Genomic DNA, 26540 nt, shown 5'->3' with positions numbered 1-26540 from the left:
GATGTGGAGAACATTGCAACTTAGGTTTTCTCTCTGAAATGGGGCAGAAGATGCTTTTAATGGGAAATAGAAGCTAACAGGAAAGTAGTTGGAAGCCAGGGAAGGGAAAGTTACAGTTATGCCCCCTCGCCTGGTCTAATGCACTGGGCTTCCCACCTAAACCTGGCTTGTTCAAGGACTTAACTTAGACAAGCCCCAGAAACTCTTCCCATTGCCAACCTCCTGGAGAGGATTCAGGCATTGCTTCATGGGAACCAGAAGAGAAAAGAGCTAGTAGCATCAATTGAGGACCTCCTGCTGCAACTTTTTTGTTAGTCTACTCTGTTACCCTTTATAGGAAGCATTCAGAGTCTCAGCGGCTCCATTCTCCTTCCCACAAAGCATGTGTGGAATGGAGAAAGCTTTATGCTAAGCCCTAGGGACTGGGAATCCTTCCCTCCCAGGATCCTCTACAGCTAGCTGGTAGAAGGAAGCCAAAGAAGCAAATGGACATGAGGAAGGATTTTAGGGTCTGGGCATGAAAGAATCATGTCCCTACCACCACATTCCCATAACCAGAAATTAGTCATATCACCCCATGAAACCACAAGTTGTTCCAGGAAATTTAGGTTGGGGAGAAAGGTTTTGTAAACACATCCTTTGAAACCCTATCTCTTCCACCCTGTTGACTGAATTTGACTTTTAACTCAGCAGGTGGAGAGGTGGGTTTTAACCTAAGGGCTAAGATAATAATCTGACCCTGAACCAGACTTTAAACTTTGAATTTTAACTCCAGGCTCCCCAAACCAAAGCACCTGACCCCACCACTTTAATATAAATCAATTCCTATTTGTAAAAAATAAGACTTTTATATGTGTCCTATTACTCGTTAATTATATAAAGAATTTTAATGCTGCATTACAGCCTTGACCTTAGAAAGAAAGCCAAAAATGTAATTGATTTAGTGGCTGTATATTGCATCATCTTATGACATATAGTTTTCCTTTCTGTAACTAGAAAACACAGATATATAGAAATACAAAAGGGCCAGGATGTGATAAGGCAAAGAAAACAACAGAGAGAAGTTCAGTATATAACCTCCAAAGACGAGCAGGGGATTAGAATACAGAGCATCCAAGTTTGCAACGTTCAGGGCACCAGGTGGATGACAGAGCAGGTAAAGCCAGTAAACCTTTGCACTCAGTCCTAAGGGACGGAACTTGGTTTCTCTGATGTCCCGCCTTGGGCAGGCCACTTGTACCAGACTCAGTGCTTAACAAGTCCTGGATCTCACATCAGGCCTCCAGTTACAAAGAAGGCAGATTTTGCAGTGAGATTTTCCCAGTGCGGTGCTGAAATCTCCGGAGAAAGTAACTCACTTCAGCGGCAACCTTGGCAACAGAATTACCAAGGGCCCCATGAAGGCTGGAAACCATAGAGCGGAGGTGAAGAGGCAGTCCAAAGGGGGATTGCTGACACAGTAGAGGCTGGAATCAGCCAGAATGACTTCTAACAGATACTTTCTCCTCTATCAGCGGTTCGCTGGCAACTAAAGTGATCTAAAGGAACTTTGATCTAAAAAGAAAATTGATATAAAAGAACTTTCTCCCAAGCTAGTGATTCATCTCAAACTAAATAGCAAGCGTGTTCCTTAATTACCAACTTTTCTGCATTGGGTGTGTTTTCTGATGACGATGGCAATAATAGGAATGCTGATATTTGGAAGAAAATGTCAGAACAAAATGTGAAGGAAAGGAACAAACTATGAAATAAGCTACAGCAATTTCAACTATTTTAAAAATGCATTTAAGAAAAAATAGGGAGGTGAAGGAAAGTCACCTGGCAGGTGGGAAAGTACGCCAGAGAGGAAAAACTTTTTCAACCCAGCCTCCCCTGGATCGAATGTGGTAGACGGGCAGTGGGGTCTGTGTGTGTGTGTGTGTGTGTGTGTGGTTTACCTGCTTAGTGCTTTAAAAACATTTAAATTGCAAATTTAAAAAAGAGGTCGCCCCACCTCCTTCCACCCCTGCATCAATGCCTGGATCAATTTGGAGAACTGGGCTTGGAGTCTTAAGAACAGGAGAGCTGTCCCTGACCTTGACCAGCTGCAATAGTTGGGAGAGCAGACCCGGCACCTCGCCGTGGAAGCACAATAGAGCCAACATGGTTAGCTGGTCAGAGCAGGTAGAGGTGAGCCAGCCCCGAAATTGTGACCATAGGAGAGTTGTCTCCATCTCTCATCTGACGGACCAACCCTACAGCTGCCCAGGTGCAGACCCAGGTTTGTGATTCAACCTGCCCCAACATCCACCCCACCCACAGACCCAAAGCTGCAGGATCTCCACAGCACAGGGCACCAGTGCGGTGTCCAGGAAGAGTCCTGGTGGAGGCCCAGCATCGATAGTGTAGTGCAAACCAGGGTTCTGCAACCAGACCAATGACTCTTTGCACGTAGAGATGTATGGACCAAGCAGTATATAGTGTGACTTGTTGGGTTGCAGTGGAACTTCCATGATAAGATGTTTAATTCCCTACCTGCTCCCCTTTTATTTAAATTTTTCTCATTTTATTTTCTTAATTTTTTTCTCTTGAATTTTATTTTACTGGGGTGGGTGCAGGGGCAGGGGGCAGATGCGAAGAGACTGGGAATGAATGGGAGCTAGATATACAAGGTGAAAAACAGAATAAATAAATTTTATTAAAAAAATAAAAAATGAGAAGGGACTAGAGAGAGGGGACGGAATGAAATCAGAGTGAGTGGTGCTAGTAACTGCTGTCTAATGCTGGAACTATGGCCCACTGAGATCCTGAGAGCCACAGAGCTCAGGCTTGTGCTAATTCCTATAAACACAAACAGGCTGTGCTCCACTGGTTCCCCCCACAGAAACATTAGTTACAGTTTGATGTCTTCTTTGATGTACTGTGCGCCATTGGCTCTCAGCTTGTGGCACCATTTTGAAGGCTGTAGAGCATTTAGGAGGTGACACCTAAATGGCTTCCCTGGCTCCACTAGGAACCTCTGATTCCAGCCTGCTGTCAGGGTGAGACTCTGTCACACGTTCCTGCTACCATGATAAACTGAAATGCCTCTAAAACTAGGAGTCAAAATAAGCCCTTTCTCCCTCAAGTTGCCCCTGTGGAGTATTTGGTCACAGTGACAGAAACGTAACACTTGTGTCCTACCATACTCAAAGAAACATCGTGAAAGTTGGCAATCAGCTCAGTCACAGAGACCTAATTACTTCTTCTATTGTTTTCTCTTTAAGGAAAATTTATTCTTTCACAATTTTATACATGAAGATAATGGATTATGATCACTCTTACCCCACACCCTCTCCTATCTCCCTTCCACCCTGTCAGCTCCCGCTCCTCCCTACAAGTCCTTTGCCCGTGATCATATTTTTTTGCTTTGTGTTATAACCTGCCAAGTTTGGCCAGGGTTATCTAATGGTGGGCTTACCAGTGGGTATACAATTAGAGACCATGACTACACCTCTCCAGCTTCCATCACCAGCCCCTCCTCCATCCTCCATGATTGGCTATGCACAGTGCCAGTCATGTGTACTCCCAGTAAAGGTAACGCTGAAGTTGCTCTGAGTTTGTGATGTCTAGAAGAGATATGTCCAGCCCATCACCCTACCATGCAGCTTTTATAATATTTCCATACACTCTTCTGCAATGCTCCCTGAGCTTCAGAAACAACAGTCTAGCTCTTCTGTTTAGGGCTGAGCACACAATACTCACTTATTCTCAGCCCCTTGAGCTTGATTTCTCTGTATTCACCATCATTCACTGCAAAGAGAGGCTTCTCTGATCAAGGCTGGGGTAAGTATTTGTCTCTAGATACAAACATAAATATTTAGAAGGTATTTTGATCCCATATCAAAATAGCAAAAATAAAAGTGGTAAGTTCTAGCATCTATGACCTCCCAGGCATGAAATTTTGAGGTTTGTTTGAAGTGTCAGACATGAATTCCCTCCTGTAAAGCAGGCCTCAAATCCAATCACAGAGTATGATCGGTTACCCCATAACATTTGTGCCACTATTGCACCATCTTGCCTGGCACATTGGTATATAGCTTTCAGTAGTCACAGATACATAAGATTATTAATGACTTTTCTATTTCCATAGCCTGCAAAGAAGCTCTGTCACTATGTATGCTCTCCAGGAGGGAGGGAGCTTATAGTTCAGTTCTGGCTTCTTTTTCTCTTGGTCCTGCAATCAACGTATATACCATCTATTTCTAGTGTGCAAGTAAAAGCAATATTCTGTGTTGGGAGACACCCTTTAAGGTCTTTCTAACCAACAACCCACACGGATGTAGGTATCTCACCTCAGACACCAGCATTTTCATTGGATTATCCATGGCTTCTGAGATTGCTATTATCCACCTGTGTATGGTATCTCGTATCACACTTTTAAAAAAAAAAATCTTACTTTATTTATAAATAAATAAGACTTATTTGTTTATTAATAAATAAATAGAAAGTCAGAGTCACAGGTCAGGGGACAACTTTCAGGACTCAGTTCTCTCCCTCTGCCGTGGGATCTGGGAAATGAACCCAGGTTGTCAGGCCTACACATATCTGTGTGGCAAGTGCCTGTTGAACAATCTCACTGGCCCTTAAATATTATTTTTAATTATCTCATATTGTAGTAGTATATGTTTTCTTTCTTTATCCTTAGTTTTGTTCCCCCACCCCAGACCTCCTCCTCCTCTCTTTTATCTTCCCACCCCCCTTCGTCATTTAAAGTTTGCCATGCCAGGATTTCAACATTCGACTCTCATTCCATATGAGTATCAGCTTTTGTTTTTAAACATTTTATAATGTAAGCTAAATATTGGACTAACACATCCTAAGCCAGATCAATGTATACTCTCACTAAATATGGAAGTTTCTTAGAGCTTATAATTATTTTGTCCACTGATGTATTCCAGATATAAAGAAAGAGCAATAGTCCATTGTAGATGGTAAGTAAATGCTTGCTGATTGAATGAATACATGACTATTCTGTCTCTGGCATTGGCTTTAGAGAGACATTGAAGGGCTAATAATGTAACTCAGTGGTGAAATGCTGGCCTAGCATTTTAGAAGACCCCAGGTTCGATCCCCAGCATTGTGAAAAAGAAAACAAGGGAGATATACAGAAATTAGTATGTCAGTGTCCCATGTCATCAGATATATACTCTAACCATCCTCCATGCCTCAGGTAAGACTGTCCATGATTATGGCATTTGTCATCTAGATGCTCTAGGCTCTTGTTTCCAGGGGCAACTCTATCCTTCCGCATTACATCACTGATGGAGATGTTCTCCTGCCACATCAACACCACCTGACACCTTGTGTCAGCAACTAACACAATATTAGGTGTGCGTGCTCACCATACAAGGTAAGCTGCTACTGAAAGACTTGTGTGACGTACAGGCTTGTGTGACTGAAGTTCTAATTCTGATCAGGAATTACACATGCTCACTGTGTGGGGAAATCACAGTCTCGACACTGACAAGATGACTGAAGTCTCAGAATCACAAGCAAATTTTTCCAGATGTTTAGTACACTTCTGCCCCCCCCCCAAAAAAAAACACTTTGTCAGAGAATCAGAGAATATATTATCATGATAAAAGAGCGTAGTTATAGTTGGCAGCAGGTGGGAGTCTCAGTGGTTTAGCGCTGAGAGGCATCTGTCAGGTAGTTAAGTTACCAGAATGTACTTTCCCCACTGCAATAAGTACTTTCACGTACATTTGGGGACCAACTTTCTTTCACAAGGCCTCTCACGCCAACAGAAACCATTTGTGAAAGTGGAACGTAACTTGGTTCCCTCTGTCTTCCTTGTGATTCTAGGGCCATCCTTCAAAACAGTAGGGTTTCCATACAGCCAGCACTCGGCACACACTTACGGAACTGACGCAAACACACACGACAATTAGCGTGTGAAATTGATCCAAGCACTCAGCAACTCAAGCAAACCACCAGGAAATAGAGGTGTGCTGTAGATGGACATGTAAGGCACGTTTTGGAAAGAATACCAAGCAGAAAAGGGTAAAGGGGTACTAATTCAATGCAGGCATTAAAGGAAGACAAATCAGTGGTCCTTTCTGAGATTTTTCCCTCGGTGTCAATTGCTTCCATTTGGGGCTCAGAAATTGACGCCATTGACTGAAGCAGATTCTGTCTACCTCTGGTCTGTCCCTCGTCACGGTTTCTCCTTGAGTACAGGTACTGGAAGCAATTCTTTGCCTCCAGATGTCCAGCCTCTCACCACACATTCCTTTAATAAAGTCACAGGAACTAGGATTCCCCTTCCTCAGAATGATCACAGAAACTGGGGAGTCCCTTTCCCCAGGGTTGTTATTACAACCTAGTAATAGCAGCTTGAACTTTGCCTGGATTTTCTTGCGAGGGCTGATCAAAAATTCTGTCTTCCTTGTCTGATGGTGTCATGTGACTCTGATTACTAAAGAATCCTGTCTACACCAGGAAAGAAGAGAGGGAGGGAGGGAAGGAGAGAGAGAAGAAGGAAGAAAGGAAGGAAGGAAGGAAGACAGCACAGAAGGGCCTCACAACATCTAAACCAGTGATTCTTAACCTTCCTAATGCTGCGACCCTTTAATACAGTTCCTCATATTGTGGTGACCCCCAATAATAAAATTATTTTTGTTGCTACTTCATAACTGTGATTTTGCTGCTGTTATGATCATAATGTAAATATTTGATATGTAGTATATGATATGTGATCCCTGTAAAAGAGTCATTTGACCCCACAAAAGCGGTCACAACAAACAGATTGAGAAACGCTGATCTAAATGAACAGTCTGAGCAGAGTCTAGTCTTGGTTTATTGGTCCAGCTATGTTTCTACGTGATTCCCTATGCTTCATCCAACCTGTGCATAAAAAATGTATAACTGACCCTGTGTCTTTGGATCTTTGAGTCAAAGCTTCTTGTGCTATGTAAACCATGCTCATTATGTGGTTTTCCCTGTTGACCTGTCTGCTGTCATTTTATTCCAGAGGACTAAAGTCTAAACCCTCTTCGTTGACCATTAGGTCATTTAGTCCTCACGATATGCCCATACCACACATAAGGAACCCCAGGCCAACTTCCTTATGGTGGAAACAAGTTCTGCACACAGCCAGGTCTGCACCCTCCCTGGCTCCATCATTTTGTACTCTTGCCTTTTGTCTTCTGAGATGGTGTAAGGCTTCAAACACCCTCAGCAAGACAGACTCCCTCCTTTTTAAATAAAACCCAGAGAGAGCAATAAGCAGTGAAGAAATGGGTCCTAGTGAAAAGTCCAGAGAAACTAGCTCCCATTCCTTCCCCACCCACTCCTACCCAGAAGACAGAACTGCATGCCTGAACTTGGCTGCCTTTCTGTCTCTGAAGGAAGGAGGCCCAAGGTGCCTCCCCTCCCCAGCCTCATTGCTACTCATCTTCCCAAGCACAACAGGTGGGCTTGGTCACATCTCCACCATGACACAGAACCCTGGCAATGGCCACTGTCAGCCCGGCTACACAAATGGAGAATGAGGAAACCTAAAGCCTTAGGAGATAGCTTATGCAGAAGCCAACAGGAGACCTTCCCTGGGAGCCACGTGAAGCTCCCAGAGCTCTCGAAAGGGCTTCTTCTAAGGACATGGGATAAAGATACAGCTGTCTAGAAGAACTGAGAGGAAAGAAAAGGAGAGATGACTAAAGGTACCCCAGGCCCATAGTGACCAAGTGACCCCTACAAGTCAATCTGCAGGGTCAGAATCAAAGGGGACTCTTTCTTCCCTGCTTTGGGTAGTTCGTAACCCTGATGGGCCAGCCCACATGCAAACAGAATTCTGAGAACAGAGGAGAGCTCAGGATGTGGCTGGAGCCAGGTCCGGGGGTTGCTGGTCCAGTCAGGGCCACTTCCTGACACAAAGATAACATTTACATTTCTCTACTTTGCAGTTAAGAGTGGTAAGAGGCAGGAGACAGCCATGGCTCTTTTTTTTTTTTTTCTGTTGGGTTTTGCTTTGTTTTGTTTTTCCTCTTCAGTTTAGTTAATGCCACTTCTACCTCAGCCAGGCCCAAGTCATTTTCATCCCATTCATATATGCTATCAAAAGATCACAAATATTCTTCAAGCATCCTGCTAATTCCTGACATTGGACTCTGCCTGTCTCCTCATGGGAACCAGCCATCCTTCATGTGGTTGTTGTGAGCGCTAAATGAACTCAGGGTGAATGGTATTTAGGACAGTGTCTGGCACATAACTACTCAGTAAAAATCAGTCACAACTATGCCAGACACAGCTGTGCTCTTTTCATACAATCCTCACTGCAGGCAACTTTCATGCGACGCATTTGACAGAGTAGCCTGTAAGAGTGGAAAGTTTTATAGAAAAAAAAAAAAAAAAGACAGGGTCAGAAGGAGAAATAGGTAACCCTAATGATTACACCTAGATAGAGCAGTCTGCAGCAACATTCGACAGAGCCCAGGCATCATAGCTAGTACTAATTTGTACATGGTGCATTTATCAGGGAACCAAATGGAGCCATCGGGTTCTCCCTACAAACATCCCCTGAGCCATCTCTGCCTACAGCATCAAGAACCTCATTCTGGAAAACGCAGGCTCTTCCCTCTCATCTCCTACCTTGTAGCTCACTGGCCAGAACACACACAACTGAGCTCACAGTAGTGCCACTGAGATGGGGGGTGAGAGACAGACACCTGACAGCAGGACCCCACAAGTACACAACTCATGGCAAGGACTTTCCAGAAAGGCAACAGAAACACAGAGTGTCATGTCAGGGACAGCAAGCAAGCGGGAGTTGATATGTCTCAGACAATTCGCTCAAGTTGGAGGCCCCATCTTTGCTGCTCACCGGGAGAGAAGCAGCTCTCAACTATCTGGCAGAAGATAAAGGAGGTGTGAGCATGAATGCATGAATGCAGCCAGAAAAGCAGGATGCAACTGACCATGAAGGCATTGAGATGTCCCGCCATGTATAAATATGGTTCCACAAAAAGAGACCTCAAGGAACTTCTCAGTGAGGTGCCTGTGTTGCCAGATATCCTGCAGGAGGAGCAACACTGCTTGAGAGCCCCTGAATGATAGGAAACCTCCTTAGGACCCTGCTTGACCAGCACCAAGGACCAGTCACTGAGGCTCAGGAATAGGACTCCAGTCCTTCTTACTTTACCTGGTACCTGCAGTTGGTGCCAGAGCACTTGGTCTCTGGTTTCCATCACCCCATTAGGCTGCTTCAAGTTCAGAGTTAGGAAGAACACCTAGGGAATTTAGAAACATGGTTTACTTACCTTGGTCTCCTGCCTGGCTCTCTGTGGTTTCTAGCTGGGTATTCCACTCCTCTGCCTTCCCAGGGCCAGTCTCTATGACAAAGAAAAGAAACAGGGTCTGTGGGCATGTGTGATCCCCTCAGAGCAGTCTTTCTCCAGTGTCCAGTATAGCTGACTAGTCTCTCTGACAAACTCTCACCTTCCCGGATTTCCTTGGTCCCTCATTGCTGACCTTCTACACCGCCTTTGCCCTCATACTCAGCGTTCCCAAAGCAGTGGCATCTGTCCCCTTGGTGCCACAGACCGTTGTCTGCCTGTATAACATGTAAGAGAACTGTTGCCAGCCCTGAAAAGGGAGGAGGCTAAAAAAGTCAAGCGAGCCCCCTCCAGAGTTCTGCAATGGTCCCATGAGACAGAATCCCACATCCCGGGGACACTGGTCTAGAGAAGAAGAGTAGAAATGTAGGGGGAAAAAAAAAACCAAAAACCTCCTTTGCCATGACTTGGTGAGTAGACATAAGGACTCCAATTTTTCAAGTGGACAAACCATTCTAAAGAGGAAAAGTAATATAATCAAGCTTCCGAGGCCATGAGATCACGAGCAGCAGGAACTGAACACTCCCCACCACAATGACCTCTCTGGGTGTCCAGTCAGAAGTGAAGGAAGGAGTTCCCACAGACAGCATGGGATACACCAGCTTTACCTAAGTTAAAATGTGTGGTGGCTTGAATGAGAATAGACCCCAAAGAGGACTGCTGAGGAAAGATCTGTGAGGTGTGGCCTTGTTGGAAGAAGTGTGTCATGGGGGAAGGGGAAAATTTGAGGCTTCAAAAGGCCATACCCAACCCTGTCTCTTCCCCCCACCTCTCCTTTCCTCCCTCTCTGCTTCCTGATTGTGGATCAGATGTAAGCTTTTAGCTACTGCTCTCATGCCATGCCTGTCTGTCTGCTGCCATGTTCCCCGCCACCATGGATTCATTCTCTAAGACTGTAAGCAAGTCCCCAGCTAAATGACTTTTTTCCAATAAGTATCTTTGATTATGCTATCCCTTTACAGCACTAGAAAAGTAACTAAGACAAAAGTGTTTTCTCATCATTTTGTAGATTTTATGTCACCCTAAACATAGATAAGGAAAACTCAATCTTGCAAACTATAACGCCAAAGTCCAAAAAATAAATGGGATGCATAATGTCTCCCCGTCATGCCATGGCTCTGGAGTACAGCAAATTCCCTGCCCATCACCAGGCCAGAATAGAAAGGAACCAGGAGAGTTGATCCGAGACCAATTGGATGAACATGAATTGACTAAACAACAGTTTACCAGTCTACCAGCTGACAGACTTTTTGGCTGCTAAATTCCTGCTGTAGTAACATTCTGTAACATTTGCAAAGGTTTGTGTCTCATAGCAGTCACACAATCTATATTTTCAGTGTGCTTAAATTGCATATATATTTTCAAATTCAAATATCATGTCTCTAACAAATATCAGAGGTTTTATATAAAGAGGATTTTCTTGTTTAATTTGTATATTTATTTACTTGACTTGTACAACCGTCCCCATAACAAACACAGTCTCAATCTTGCACACATCCATAAAAATGTCTCAGCTGTACTCTGACTTTCACACAACCATCTCAATTTAAATAAGTTTAAGGAACATCTCACTCTGCATGTAACACCCCGAGCATCTCAGGCGAACACTATCCAGGGCAGAGAAGGAAGACTTTTCAGAGCACATACTAAGCATCCAGAGCTCTCTTCTCCCCATGGGTGCATCACTGCAGGTGAATTCAGCATCACAATAGCTGCTTATAGCAAAGGAAAGTGAGAGTCAAAACCAAGGGTGTGCCACAGGTCTCGGCCACGCAGTACAATGTGGCAGTGCTAATTCAAGCCGGATTTGCCTTGCCCCAGGAGACCTGTTTCCTGTTTCAGAGTGAAGAGAAAACTAAGGGTCAGTCTCACAGCTCAATTCTGATTCCTCTTCTCCAGGAAACCCCAGGTCCTGTCAGCCAAGGAACAATTAATCAGTGACAGAAGAATTATGCCAATTCTAATCACTATCCAGATTCTTACTTTTAGAAATAAACGAATAAAACTAATACCCATACTTTAAAAAAAAAAATCACAGGTCAGAGTCATGCAGGGTTCCCTTTGATTTGCCGAAAGAGAATGCAGGTGCATTCCCAAAGGAAGAATGCCTCTCAAGGGGAAGGTGACACTGGATGAGGCTGGATGCGATGGCAGCGGGGAGGGGGGGAGGACACGGGGGGGGGGGGGATACCAAGGGGTCGCAATCAGTAAACCCTCCCCCATTACTGTTGGAATGTTGTCGGGTGGTGTCAGCTTCTCCAGGAAGCAGAGAATAGATGGCCAAGAGTTACAGAACATTTTTACTTCTTACTGCTTTCTCTTCAAGTGCGCCTTTCAATAATTAAAACCTATTAAAGTCCTAAAGCAAAACACTTAGTAACACTTCAGAAGGTGCGAGGAAGGAGAGAAATGGAATTTTGATAGAAAACCTGCTACTAACTTGAGAGGGAATCAACTTAATGCTAATTACTTTTAACATTGAGCTTCTATATTTAGCAAACGGTCTAACTTCCAGAGAACAAAGTTCTTTCTATGAATGCTTGCTGAAGTATCCGCCCATCTATCCATATGCTGCCAACTCTACAAGTCCCACTTAAGAGCCCCTCGGTTGTTAAAATACCCTCTCTGCAGCCCACACGGCCTGCTCCCTGCTCTACCTCCAAGCTTTCTTTCACAATCGGACTTTCTGTGTGTATTAAATGTATTAGGTGTGGATTGAATGGCACGCACATGACAAAATGAAGGAAAGGAAGCCAGGAATGGTGGTGGTGATGACTGAATTCACTGTATGCTCACCCAAGGCGGCGGCTTTTGTGTGTATTAACCTACCTTACTTTCTATGGAGGAATGTCTTACTATTAGCCTCATTCCTCAGAAGGGATAAACTGAATTGTCTGCTGTCTTAGCCTGCTTTCTACTGCTGTGAACACCATGATCAAAACACCTTGAGGAGGAAAGTGTTTGAGTTTCCCGCTCTCCAGCCACACTCCATCACTGAGGGAAGTCAGGGCAGGAACTCAAGGCAGGAACTAGTGCAGAGGCCATAGAGGAATGCTGCTCACTGGCTTGCTGCCCAGGGCTCGCTCAGTTTGCTTTCTCATCCAGGACCACCTGTCCAGGGTGTCACCGCCCCCAGTGGTCCTGCCCACATTCATCATTAGTGAAGAAAATACCCCACGGACTAACCAATCTGATGGAAGCAATTCCTCAACTAACCTTTCCTCTTCCCGGAATACTCTGCTTATATCAAATTAATTTTTTAAAACAATCTAGCCAACACACCTACGTACTTTCTCAAGGTTATCAAGATGTCAAGACGATAATAGACAAACAGCTTGAATCCAGATAGCTTAGCTCCAGAGCCCTGGAAATTAATCTCTGTGTGCTCTCCTGGCTCACATTCAAATTGCTAGCCGCTGATTAAAATAAAGTTAATCAGAAGACATAAGAAGGCACTCAATTCTGTTTGGGGGCTGAAGAAAGAAGACCGGCACAGGCTGTGAGGAATTAAAAAGAATTTATCAGGAAAATACGGAGTTAGGAAGAAATTCCCAAACTGTCAGTTTGGCAAACAGACGGCTAGAGGTGCAGCTCAATGGCAGAGCATCTGCCTAATAAACTGGTACTGCAAATAAATTTGCGCGACTCCCATCTCTGCCGCCCTATAAACCAGTGGTGAGGCTGTATCATAACTTCAATAATAGCTCTACCTGGGCCTTGGCTTGCAGAAAATGCTGGCAAGCTAGTAATCCAGGACAAGAAAAGTCAAAAGAAAATAAGAACAACCTGGTCTTCATTGGCAAACTTTTCATGCTCCCCTGGTGTAAACACTGTCCCTGCTAACAATTGTATCCGATGTCACAGGGCTCTGGGTTGAACATGGCCTTCAACAGGTCTAGCACACATTCTTGCTCCTCACCAAGACTGCTGGAGGTATGGACACTGAAGAGGTAAGAAAGGAATGAGAATGTCCTTGAGCAAAGAGATTCAAGCTACCATCCAAGCGATCACTGGCCTCAGATCTGGATGGAGATATATCTACCCCAGCCCTATGAGCTGGTTCCAAAACACAACTTCATGAAGTACTCGTAGGAAATGTCAGAATTTGAGGCAGCCAAGAGCTAGGTAGCAGAAAACACCCCCCCCACCACCACCACCACCATCCACCTGAGGAGAGAGAGACTTGGGGCACTCAGGACGGTAGGACCATATGCTCTGCTTCCAAAAAACTGCAGTAACAAGGCAGGCACATCAAAGATAAAGCCCCAAAGCAAACACAAGGCAACGATGATTAAAAACAAAGCAAACAAAAACCACAGAACCAAATAAGGAGACAGAAGAACTCTACAAGAGACTGAGGTAAACACTGGACATCAGAAAGAGGCCGGATCAGGAGATACAACACCTGAAGACAAAGCAGAAAGTTCACGGAGCCCCTATGCCATCTCTCCATAGTGCTCCCAAATCCTTGTCCCAGCACAACATCCCAAGGCTGGCAAAGCACCCATGGTGAGCTCTGGTAGGACACACTGCCACTATCCAGGCACCTATCCCTAAGCAGACTCTGAGCTCCATTGGCAGCTGAGCACAAGGTAAGACTTAGCTATTGCCCATGACTGCCACCTGCTCATATACAGCAGGAAAGCTAAGGATGCTTTTTCCGTTTCTAAATGTTCAGAAAATAAATTGGAAAACAAGTTTTATACTTTGTAAATTACAATGAATTCCATTTTCTGTGTTCATAAAGCTGGCCTGAAGCACAGCCCCGCCCACTGATTAGCCTATATCACAAGTGACTCTCACTAGATGGGAGGGCCTGCAAATCCGGGGGCTGCTTCCTCACAGAAAAAGCTTGCTGCATGACCTGACACACACTTGGAACACAGAATAAATGTCTTATTAACACTGACTTGACCCTGGATCCCTCTGAGAGTATCCAGAATCCTGACTCTTCTTCCTCTACCAAGTTTTCCAGTTCCCCGAAGCACTTCGTTCCCAGTGTGAACCAAGTTCATTCTTCCCAGATTGGTTGGTTCCAGACTGTCTGCACAAGCATTTCTAAGTTTGTGGCTTTTTGGAATTTGACTAGACATTCTACTGAAAACAAACAACACATTCCACAACTCAGTCGGCTTAATAAATGTTGAACTAAACAACTAAGCTCTGTCCTCACCATGGCACTCTGCAGAGCGTGGAGACGCAGGAGTTTTCTGGGAAGCTCTAGGGCAGAGAACACTCCCTAACAAGTTCAAGCAACCACGGAGCCTTCTTGTTAAGAACAAGGGGCTGAGCGGTGGTGGGGCATGCCTTTAGCCTTTAATCCCAGCACTTGGGAGGCAGATGGATCTCTATGAGTTCGAGGCCAGCCTGGTCTACAAGGGCTAGTTCCAGGACAGGCTCAAAAGCTACAGAGAAACCCTGTCCCACAAAACAAAAAACGAACAAACAAAAAAGAACAAGGGAAGAGCTAGCTTGTGGTGGTATACACACAGAGGCAGATGGATCTCTGAGTTCTAGATCAGCCTGGTCTACAGAAAAAGTTCCAGGACAGCCAAAGCTTTTACACAGAGAAACCTTATCTGAGGGCTGGAGGAGGGGTGAAAAAAAAAAAAAAAAAACCAGAAACCCAGCTCTACCCAGAGTCTGTTGCTTTGATTGTTCTTTCGCTTACTGAGGCCACACTGCCAACACTGACTGGGTGGGGGGACACCATCTCCTTGCCAGCTTCAGCCTGTGTCACCTGCATAGCACTGCCTTCGCTCAACTCCCAGCATGCCCTGTGCCTGCAAAGCCCACCCCCTCGCCTCCAAGCCTTCATGAAGCATCACCTTCTAAACAAGGCTGCCCTGGGGAAAACCACAAATGCCCCTCCCTAGCACCCACCACACTTATTGCCCTCTAACAAACAACATAGTCTGCTTATTTGTTTTCTTATGTTAGGCAGGCACTTTTGTCTGATTTGTCATATTAATATACTCCAAACACATAGAAAGCCACAAGTCATAGGCCTCAGTAAACACTTATAGAGGTAGCCACTGAGCCGCCTCCCACTGTTTAACACACTAGTTTTGACTCAAAGTCAAAGAGGTTATATTTTGGTTCTCCAGGCAAATAGAACCAACAGAATATCTCTGTGTGTACATATATAAATTTTTAAAAGAAAATCTGTTACATTGGCTTGTGCTATTAGAGGCTAACAGTCCACAATGGACCTGGAAAATCAGAGAGGTGAGTGACAGTGCAGTGCAGGAAGCTGGACACTTCAGAATAAGAATAACAAGTGGTCCATCTCCAGTCTATAGCTGGTGGCCTAGAAGCCCTCTGGAAGGTTGGCTGTGCAAGGCCACATTCAAAAGCTGAAGAATCTGGAGTCTGATGTCCACTGGCCATGGTGAGAGTATACAGAAGAAAATAATATCAGAGTCGTCCAAGAGGAACTGAGCAAGCTCTCCATCTGCTTTTTGTTGCATTTGGGCTGCCCACGTTCAAGGTCAGTCTTCCCCATTTTCCACTCACACCAGTTATCTCCAGAAACACCCCAATGTATGATCACTTGTTTCCTGGTGCACTCAATTTGATAACACAGATCCACTAGCAAGGAGGTAACCCACAAGACAGAATGTGCAGCTATGCAAGGCTTGCCTTCAGCCTGGGTGAAATGCGGAAGGTAACCCAGGAGGAAACAGAATACACAGCTATGCAAATCTTGCCTTCACCCTGGATGAAATGGGGAAACCCTGAAGGTTTGGAACCCAAAAGAGAAAGCATGACTTAGCCAGCTGCTTGGTTGAGAACTGATCATTTTGAAAGTGACTGAAAGAGTTGAGATGGAGTTTGAGGCCAGTATGGTCTACAGAAGGTGTTCCAGGACAGCCAGAGAAACTCTGTCTCAAAAAACCAAAAGAAAAGAAAAAAGAAAACCCATAGATATCCAGGTATTCAAGTCCCTTGAATAAAATGCCATATAGGTGTTTGCATACAGCCTATAGATGTCCTCCTGGTGCTTTAAATCAACTCTAGATTGCTTATAATACCTGGTGACACAGGTCTGCTATCCCAGATCCTGGGGAGACTGAGACAGGAGGATCACAAATTAAGATCTGCCTGGTTACACAGTGAGGGAAAGTTAGGGATGTGGCTCAGTGGAGGAGCTTTCCTGATGTGTATGAAGCTCTGAGTTCAATCTCAGGTGCTTGAAAAATAACTAAAGTACTGTAAATGGCATGCAAATAATATTATATAATTTAGAGAATAATGATGAGAAAAAGTCTGCACACATTCAACACTAAGTAATTCAATTTTTTTAGAAAGGTACTTTCCATGCGTGGTTAACTGTCTTTACATACAGAACCCACAGAAATGGTGGGCAGATAGGTTCTGACTGTTCCCACTACTATTGTCTTTGCCCAAGACAAATTTATTTCTCTATAGACTACTGCCAGTCTCTCGCTTTCTGTTTTATCTTGTCTTTTTCTAAGAAACTTCTTGTTTAGGGGTAACAAATAAATGTAGACGTCCCTAAATCCTAAGCGTCAGCTTAGTTAATTTTCATAACCCAAACTACACAAAGCTCAAGTCCAACCACCACCTAGATCAGGGGACCCCCAGAACCCCTGCCGCAGACCCTCACCATCACCCCAAGGCTAATGCTGCCTGAGTTTCTCTTGCCATGTGTTCATTTTCTGTTTCAAAATGACATTAAGTGGAATCATGCAATGTGGCTTCTGTTGTGCCTTCCTTTGTCACTCAGAATTATGTTTGTGAGACACATCCATGCTTTAGAAACAGCTCAATCCTCTCCAGGATTGCCCTCCTATGGGTGACTATACCACCATTTCTCTCTTCACTCAACTGTGACTATGTAGGTTTCCAGTTTGAGCCTGTGCTGGCTGGTTTTCTGTCATCTTGACACAAGGTAGAATGGCCCAAGTTTAGGAAGAGGGAGTCTCAAATGAGAAGAGGGATCCATAAGACGAGGTTGTAGGCAGACCTTCAGGGAATTTTTCTAATTAGTGATTAATGTGGGGAGCCTCAGCTCATTGTGGAGGGAGCACCCCTGGGTCCTGTGGGAAACCTAACTGAGAAATCTGGGTGGTGGTGGCACATGCCTTTAATTCCAAGATTCAGGAGGCGGAGGCAGGCTGATCTTTTTGAGTTCAACACCAAGGCCAACCTGGTCTACAAAGCAAGTTCCAGGTCAGCCGGAGCTATACATAGAACCCCTTCATATAAATAAATAAATACATAAATACATAAATTGCAAGTAAGAAACCAAACTGGGTAAGCTATGAGGAGCAAACCGGTAAACAGGATTTCTTCCTCTATGGCCTCTGCATTTTCTGCCCTGCTTGAGTTCCTACCCTGACTTCCCTCAGTGATGGAGTGACCTGAGAGTGGTCAGCTGAAATAAATAAACCCTTTCCTCCCCAGGCTGCTTTTAGTCGTGCTGTTTGTCACAGCAATGGAAACACCAACTAAGGCAGAGCTACTACGAATGGACTGCAATGCACTGCAATGCACAGTTTCTGGTCCATCTATTGGGGCACACGACATATTCTCAGGAGCGAAGATACTCACATGCTGTACATACCATCTTCAGCAGTCACTGTAGAGTTCTCTGTTTTCTTCACAGCTATTGCAGCTCCCCAGCTCACATCCTCATGCACTCTTGGTGCTGTGCTTTTGGCTTCTTGTCCCCTTTTTGTCATTCTGGTGGCAAGCCTTGCTGTCCTCCGGAGATTCTAGTTTAATAGCATTTAATCTCTTGCTTTCACTTATGTCTACTTCCAATCCACTCTCTAAATAAACCCAGAGATATCTCCAAACACAAAAGTACATTGTTCCCTCTTAAAACATTCCAATGCCTCCCAACTGTTCTCAGAATAAACCCAAACTCATGATCGCAGCCTCCAGGTCTCCACAGGTCCTGTCCTCTACCTTCTGTGTGATTTCATCCTACTACCCACACTCCATTTGTTATGTTGTGACCAGACCAGCTTTCTCTCCCACCCTCAACAAGGCAAGCTGATGTGGGATGCCCCTCTGTATGCTGTGAATATGTTTTATTACCACTGGTTAATAAGGAAGCAGCTTTGGCATATGGCATGGCAGAATATAGCAAAGTAGGAAATTCAAGCGGAGATAAAGGAGGAAAGAAGGTAGAGTCATAGAGACACCATGTAGAAACTGAAGAAAAAAAGACACCAGATCCTTACCAGTAAGCCACAGCCTTGTGGTGATACACAGATCAATTTAAATGGGTTAATTTAATATATAAGAGCTAGGTAGGAATGTGCCTAAGCTGTTGGCCAAACAATATTGTGATTATAGTTTCTGTGTGATTATTGGGGTCTGGGCAGCCAGGAAACAAAGGCCCAGTTTCCATTTACACAAAGCTCTCTGCCTCTTCAGGGTCTTTATGTATTGTTCTTCCTGATGGGACACACCCATTTTCCATCTCCCATCTCCATTTCCACCCTGCCTGCCTAGTTACTATTAATTCTCCGGGTCTCAAATCACATGTAAGAATCCTCACTGTCTCAGGATTTGCTTCCTTAGTACACATAACATACACATATGTTCCTTTCTTTATGCATTTCAGGTCCTATCTTTCCCCCCTCCTACATTGTGAGATCCCTGAGGGCAAGGCTATGACTCTCTTGGTCACTACTGCATATGCAATATCTATACATAGTAGAATCACAATAAATTATTGGTTGCTAACACACTGAATAAATAGTGCCATAGTCTGGAAGAATCTAAGCTAAAGAAAGAGTTAAGCCTTTCCATACTGAGAAAAATTAATAAATAAAAATATTGTGAGATCCTAAGGTAATATATCATCTATGCATTAGCTGTTTCCCACAAAGCACCTGCTGTATGAGGTATGCATGTGCGCTACAACAAAAACATCTCAGTGCCTGCTTTCAACTGTGCACGTTCAACCCTGGAAGGACCTTGAGAACCCTGCTTTGGCTTCTTTGTGTCAAAGCACTTGCTCTTCAGAGGTAGTATGTGACTTAATTTGCTGGTTTCTTACTTCATAAAGTTTGTGAGGTCTTTTATCTGCTGATAATAATGGCAACAATGCACTACTGGAGAAGGGAAAGACAGCAGTCTCACCCAGATACAAACCACAATAAAGACTGGACTGGCAAGATATGCTCACTCGGGCAATAGGGTCATGAATGCTGTGGGGGTAACCAATCACTTTCTGATTACACTTAAAGCCCGCTCTGTGAGATGGAACCTGGGCCTGCTACCATAAACTGAGCCAAAACTTTATTGCTGACTAGGTGATATGTTGACAGAGGGGTTTCTATCCTGCCCAGTCCTACTGCCGTTAAGTCCCAAAGAATCTCACAGAGGTCTACATTAATTATAAACTGATTGGCCTAGTAGCTCAGGCTTCTTATTAACTCTTATAATTTATATTAGCCCATAATACTTGTCTGTGGTTAGCCACACGGCTTGGTACCTTTTTCAGCGAGGCAGTCACATCTTGTTTGCTCTGTGTCTGGCTCCCTCTATGTCTATTGCAGACTGACTCTATCCTCTTCCCAGAATTCTCTTGTTCTCATTGCCCCATCTCTACTTCCTCCCTGGTCGCCCTGCCTATACTTCCTGCCTACCTTCTGGCTAATTGGTGTTTTATTAAAAATAATATGAGTGACAGGATAAAAGAAAATTGTCCCACAGCAGTGATAGGCCCTAAGAGAAAAACTAGCATTATTATTCTGCTAAATGTATATAGAAATAAACTGCCACCTAAGTTTTTGTTTTGTTTTGTTTTGTTTTGAGATAGAATCTCAATGTGTAGCTGTAGCCCGGAACTCACTGTGCAGACCAGTTGGCCTTAAAACCACAAAGGTCTACTTGCTTCTGTCTAACATGTGTTGGGATTAAAAGTATGTGCTACTGTTGTCTGAGGTTTTCTGTCCTGCCCAGTTCCTGTAGTCGTTAAATCCCAAAGAAATCACACAGAGGTCTACATTAACTATAAACTGATTGGCCTAGTAGCTCAGACTTCTTATTAACCCTTATAACTTATATTAGCCCATTATTCTTGTCTATGTTAGCCACCTGGCTCAGAACCTTATTCAGCGAGGCAGCCACATCTTACTTCTTCTGTGGCTGGGTCACAACTACAGACTAGGATTTCCTTCTTCCCAGAATTCTCCTGTTCTCTTTGACCTGCCTCTACTTCCTGTCTGGTTGTCCCACCTATACTTCCTGTCTGGCTACTGGCCAAGCAGTGCTTTATTAAAATTTAATTGATGGGGAGGACTTATGAAGTTCCATGCATATCTGAGGCGCTACTGGCAATGTATGGCTGCTGGGAAAGGAAAAGTACATTTTCTGCAAGGATATAGATCCTGAGAGGATACCCCTGCTTCAGCAGGTGGTCCTACATTCACACACACAGTCAGTACTAAGGGAAGCCCATGGGTATCTAAGGAGAGAGAGAAAACACATGCAGTGAGGGTGAATGAGGAGGAACATACATGAAGTTGGGAGGGAAAAGTAGTGGAGGATAGATGAGGAACTGGAGGGAATGCGTTTGATCCAGAGATATCAGATGCATGTATTAATATTAGCTGTCTATAAGAAGAATTGGAAAACTATTAAGAGAAAGAAAACAATTCTTTGTACTTCTTTAACCCAGGAAAAACAAGGTTATCTCCCTCCAGGCTTTCTTTCTTTTCTCCTTCGTTGTCAAAAGGCTCAGGAGAAAACTTGATTAAACCTGCTGGAGAAAGTAGGATGCTTGAGAGAGTCTAATTATTCAAGTTCACTTCACCCTCTTTGCCCAAAGCTGGTAAAGATGAGCTGGGAATAGATTAGAAAAGGTTTCAGTTTAGAGCCTTCCTCCAGCTCATTATCTCAAATCATCTTCCATAACCGGCCCTTGTCTTCCCACCAGGGACATGGAAGCGCAGACAGTATTAGGACTTGACAAAATTGCCTCTAAATCAAGAGGGTAATAAGTCTCCAGGAACACCCACAGGGATTCAGAAGCCAGGCTTGGCCTCCTTTCCCTGATAGGAAAGATTGCTTGGAAAGACATCACATGGGCATCCTTTCTGTTATTCTCTGTCAAACACTTTTAATGACTTACTCACTCTTCATAAAATATTCTCTCTCTCTCTCTCTCTCTCTCTCTCTCTCTCTCTCTCTCTCTCTGACACACACATACATGCACACACATACATACACACATACATGCACACACATACACACATACATATATACATACACACATACATATACACACATACATGCACACAATACATACACACACATACACACACCAACAGCCTAACGAGTTGCTGATGAATTGTTGCTCAGAGAGCAAGCGAACTGTCCAAGGTTCCACCTAATGAGTGGCTGGTTCAAGCTTGTCCCCGGCTCACTTTGGGTCCAAGGCCTTGCTCCACTATAAGGATAGATTTCTGCCTTGGCTGTGAACTACAAGACTCAAAGGAGGAAAAACAGAGGCTCTTTCCTGTGCTAGATTTAAAATTGCTCATGGGCTTGTAGTGCTGAGCTCAGATTATCTAAAGGGAGCTGGGAAAAACATCCAATTAATTGGGATCATCACAGGGTTAGATTACTACTTAATAGACGAGCAAAGCCCTGAGGGCATGGCCTCAATACAACTGTCTGATTCCTTTTTCAGATGCATTTGGATGTTGAACTCTGTGCCACTACCTTTGATAACCTGAGTTAAATAATCTACACTTGCATGAGAAGCTGTACCAGGTCACGAGTCACTCTGCTCTGAACTTCAGATCTAGGGACAAGGTCAGAAGCAAGGCATGGGAACAGGATTGATCTCCAGGTTTGTTTTGTCCCCATGATAGAAGTACACAAGTTTACCTAAAATTGATATGGATGGGATGGAAACTGAGGCCAGAGAACCAGAGATCACTTCTGCAGAATGTAGGAGTTTTCTAACTAAAGTACCCAAGCAAGGACATCAGTGCCCTGTCAGGAGGTCCCTATGCTACACATTCACCTCCTCCTTTCTTTCCCGCCTCCTCACAGGGGGCAGGGACAGAGAGCATGTATTCCTCAGCTGAGGGGCTCTTACCTCCTTCATTCCTCCAACACAGGCAAGACCACTGCCATACACTCTAAGGCAGCTGCCGCTCAAACTCAAGAGGATCGTGAACTCACTTACTGGCTAGTGTTTAAAAGGAAAGTAATGGACCGTTCTTCCTTTTGCGGACACAGGTGCCCTTAGCAGGCACGGCAGATCCAGCCTGAAGCACCCGACAGAGGCTGCACAAACATCCTGCACACGCCTTCGAGACATGGTTCATAACTGATGTGAGAGCTGACTTCACTTCGGTCACTTGCTTTGGGATCTAGCAGATCTTAAGGGAACACTGCAGAGCAGACCCACCCTCCCACGCCCCACCGCCGCCTTCATGAAGCTCACATACTTGAAGCTAAGGATGCAAGAGACATGAGAGCAGTGCTCCAAAGGAAGGAATAGACGGCTTGGGAGGGTAACAAGGAGAATCAAGAACTCTGAGGAGGGAAGTGGTTTCATGTTTTCCTCAGTTCCCCAGGGCTGCCATGAGGAAGCTGGCTTGGGAGATTAGAAGCCAGTTAGGAGGCATGGAGGAGAGATGATTTAGCCTGAACCACTGAGAAGTAGTAGCAATATGATCCTATCAGGTTTTGTTGTTGTTGTTGATAATGATGATGCTTGTTTTGTTTGTTTTTTTAGACACAATCAGCAACACACAGTGCTCCTGAGAAAATGAAAAATTGGGGAGGTGAAGAAGAGGGGGGTGGATTTCAGTCTGGAATTGGACAAAGTCACCTGAAATTCTGAGTGTTACTAGTACTGAATAGATTGCCACCTCACGTTATGCCCCCATAGACTGTGTGGTTTCAAACTCCAGAGCAGGGCCAAGGTATGGATCCAGTTCTACCCTTTGGTGAGGCACAGAGCTACACGGCCTCAAGGTGGTGCCGTCTTAACATCGGGGCTGGAAGGGGACAAAGCCAAGGCTCACTCTCAAACACTCTTTCCTCCTCTGTACAGCAATGCTCAGAGCTCTTGGGATCCTCCAAACACAGATATATATGAACATAAGTCAAGATCATAGTTAAAGAGTCAGTGCCAGCAGCTACTCTGATCCCCAGAACCCACATTTTAAAACCCGTGTGCACCTGTAATCCCAGAACTAGGCCTGGGAGATTAATAGATCCCTGGGGCTTCCTAGCTAGCTAGCCAGCCAGCTTCACCTAATGGTGAGCTCCAGGCTGGTGAGCCCCCCTGCCAATAAAAAAAAAAAAAGAAAATAGGGCTATGCCTGAGGAACAGTACCCAAGCTGTCCTCCAGTGTCCACATACATGCACATACATAACATGCACATGCACACACACACACACACACACACACTTGAATTGGAGTCAAATATCAAGTTAAAGCAGTAAGGATTAGAAAATAATAAGAAAACCATTATCTTCAATTATCAATTAGCAGTTTCACAGTGATGGCCCCATTAGATTGTTATCACAATATCCCCACTCCAAACTTCAGTTTTGTCTATAGAACATGACCACATCTGGAGGTTTGTAGAGGCTATGTTCTCGCACTTTCAGGGGAGTCTTTTGTACATATTCACGCTCTGCACACCTTGAGGACATGTGCTGTCCATAAGTATGCAACTATGCAACAGGGAGCACGACCCCAGCCAGCACAGAATGAGGCTGGGCACTCGATCGTCACACCTGGTCTAAGTGAACGTGCTCTCTGCCACCGAAAGCCCATTTAAAAAGCTCCAAAACTGCTTGAATGGCGCCCTCAGTCATCAGAAAACACTGCTGTCTAATGGAAACCCCACAGGCTCGGCAGCTACACTTAGGCTCCGCGTGCCCTGGCGAATTTACTCGGCCTTTCCTCCTGCTGGGAAATGGAAGAAATCACACCTAAACTGTGGGATGAGAGTGAGAATTAAAACAATGTTATTAAAAAGAGCCTGGCGTGCAGTGAGCACTTAACAAGTGCTGGAGAGCTGTGGCAGCATGGGAGCTTCTGAGCCCTGCAGTTTTAGCTGCTGGGAACATGCCACCGTCTTCTGTTTGCTGCACAGCTCAACCAGGAGAAAGGGTCAGGCGTTTAGGATTCGTTTTGTAGACTGGTATCCTTAGAAAATATTGGAGGGAAAAAAAATCTCAGGTCTTGTCATTTCTGAAAGAACATTAAGGTATGGGAATTTTGCATTTTGAATCATAGACAAACACCATTTGCATGCACACACTAAATGTAAAAGCACAATTAGCCTCGAGTTAATGTTTGTATGAAAGAAAGTTCTCAACAAGGAACAAGAGCAAATTGTATCTAATTTCATGCTTTAATCAAATCTGTTTCATTAGAGTTAACTCACTTCCACGGCAATTCATAATGACTAAGAAAGAATAAATTCAATTGTAATTAGCAAAATAGAGATCAGAACATTCTTGATAACTGAATATATCATATGGACCTTAAAAATGTTATCCTACAAACATTTTACAGATGTCTAATAAAAATGAATTTTTGCCTGAGCGTTAGGACATTTATTAAATAAAGTATGCCATGATCACATAAAGGACATTAAATTGCAACCATAAAATTTGTCTTCTAAGAAAGTTAATGACTTTAGAAAGTGGTTATTACTTTAGAATGGCAGTCTGCGAAGTGACAGATGCTCTGTGCAGTTCGGTTTTGTAATATATAGTGAAAATGTGCTACCTGTGGTCTTTTCTGATAATTTAATTTTGTCCCTTTTTGTTTATTTGTTTGTTTGTTTTTGAGCTAGGGAACAAACCCAGGGCCTTGTACTTGCTAGGCTAACTCTTAATCCCATATATTTACAACTTTGCAAAGCATGATATTTAGGCTCATATATATGTGACATAAAGTCTCAGAAGGCCAGCAATTCAAAATGTTCCTAATAGTCATTTTGAATGGTAGACTTTTGGGAGATATTTTTTCTTTAAACTTTTATCTCTCAAATATATAGCACAAATAAAGCAGAGTGTAACAAAATCCATGGAATAAAGATGCAGGAGTTGTGAGTAATAAGGGGGATAAAGGAATTGGCTAGAAAAGGGAAAAATCCTGAGAGAACGGAAAACATGAAGGGAACAGAGTATAATGATGCACATGGATAAAGATGCCAAGATGGAACCCTCCCTCATTGGTTAGCCAACACAAAGTCATTTGTGCATATATATATATATATATATATATATATATATATATATCACAATAATAAAGAAAAAGAGGCTATTTTTTAAAGAGGTGGGAGCTGATGAAGGTACTAGGAGGTACTGGAAGAAAGAAAGGGAGTGGGGAAAGTAACCTAATTTTATTTCAATTAAAAGCACTTTAAAATGTAGATACTATTGAGCCAAATTTGTTCTTGTCCACCCTAATGTGGGGGTCCCCTCTGTGTGCTGTGATTACCATTACTGTATAAAGAAACTGCCTTGGCTTATTGATAGGTCAGAACTTAGGTAGGCAGGGAAAAACTGGACGGAATGCTGAGAGGAAGAAGGCAGAGTCAGAGAGATGCCATGGAACCACTGTCACCCAGAGACGGATGTGCTGAAACTTTACTGGTAGGCCACAACCTCATGGTGATGCACAGATTAATGGAGATGGGTTAAATTAAAATGTAAGAGTTAGCCAATAAGAAGTTAGAGCTAATGGCCAAGCCATGATTTAAATACTACAGTTTCTGTGTGATTATTTCGGGTCTAAGCTAGCCAGGCGGCCAGGAAGAACAAGCAAGCCCTCCTCCTACACCACCCTGTCTAAGAACTGAAGAATCTGACAATGCTGTTTCCTCTGTGATTAGCATCCCTGACTCACTCACTCATCTTTGTTCATTTTGCTTTGACATCATGTGACTCCTTGAGCTTGTCAAACACACCAGCATGTGAAGGCACTCAATCCACCTTCTGCTGTGTTTTTCTTTTTAGAACGAGATCTGCCTTAGTTAGTTTCTATTTCTGTAAAACACCATGGTTAAGGCAACTTATAAAAGGTAGCATCAAATTGGGCTCATAGCTTCACAGTGTTAGAATCTATGATGGTGGAGTGAAGGAATAGCTGGGAGCTCACATCTTGATCTGAAACACTGAGGCAGAGAAAGAGAGCTAACTGGGAATGGCAGGAG

At 43.9% G+C, this 26540-nt stretch overlaps 1 protein-coding gene across 4 annotated transcripts in view; it reads right to left on the bottom strand.

Moving 5' to 3' along the window:
• The window catches only part of Pde1c (phosphodiesterase 1C), a 528369-nt gene that overhangs the window by 459683 nt on the left and 42146 nt on the right, over positions 1 to 26540 (bottom strand). For all 4 annotated transcript variants that reach the window (XM_057762590.1, XM_057762549.1, XM_057762557.1 and 1 more), the window contains exon 2: positions 9279 to 9350. In XM_057762590.1, the coding sequence (XP_057618573.1) occupies positions 9279 to 9350 (72 nt within the window). The remainder of the gene's footprint in view (positions 1 to 9278; positions 9351 to 26540) is intronic.

This window comes from Chionomys nivalis, chromosome 1 (assembly GCF_950005125.1).
Source record: "Chionomys nivalis chromosome 1, mChiNiv1.1, whole genome shotgun sequence".
Taxonomy (NCBI): domain Eukaryota; kingdom Metazoa; phylum Chordata; class Mammalia; order Rodentia; family Cricetidae; genus Chionomys; species Chionomys nivalis.
This window is presented reverse-complemented; position numbering and strand designations above follow the sequence as displayed.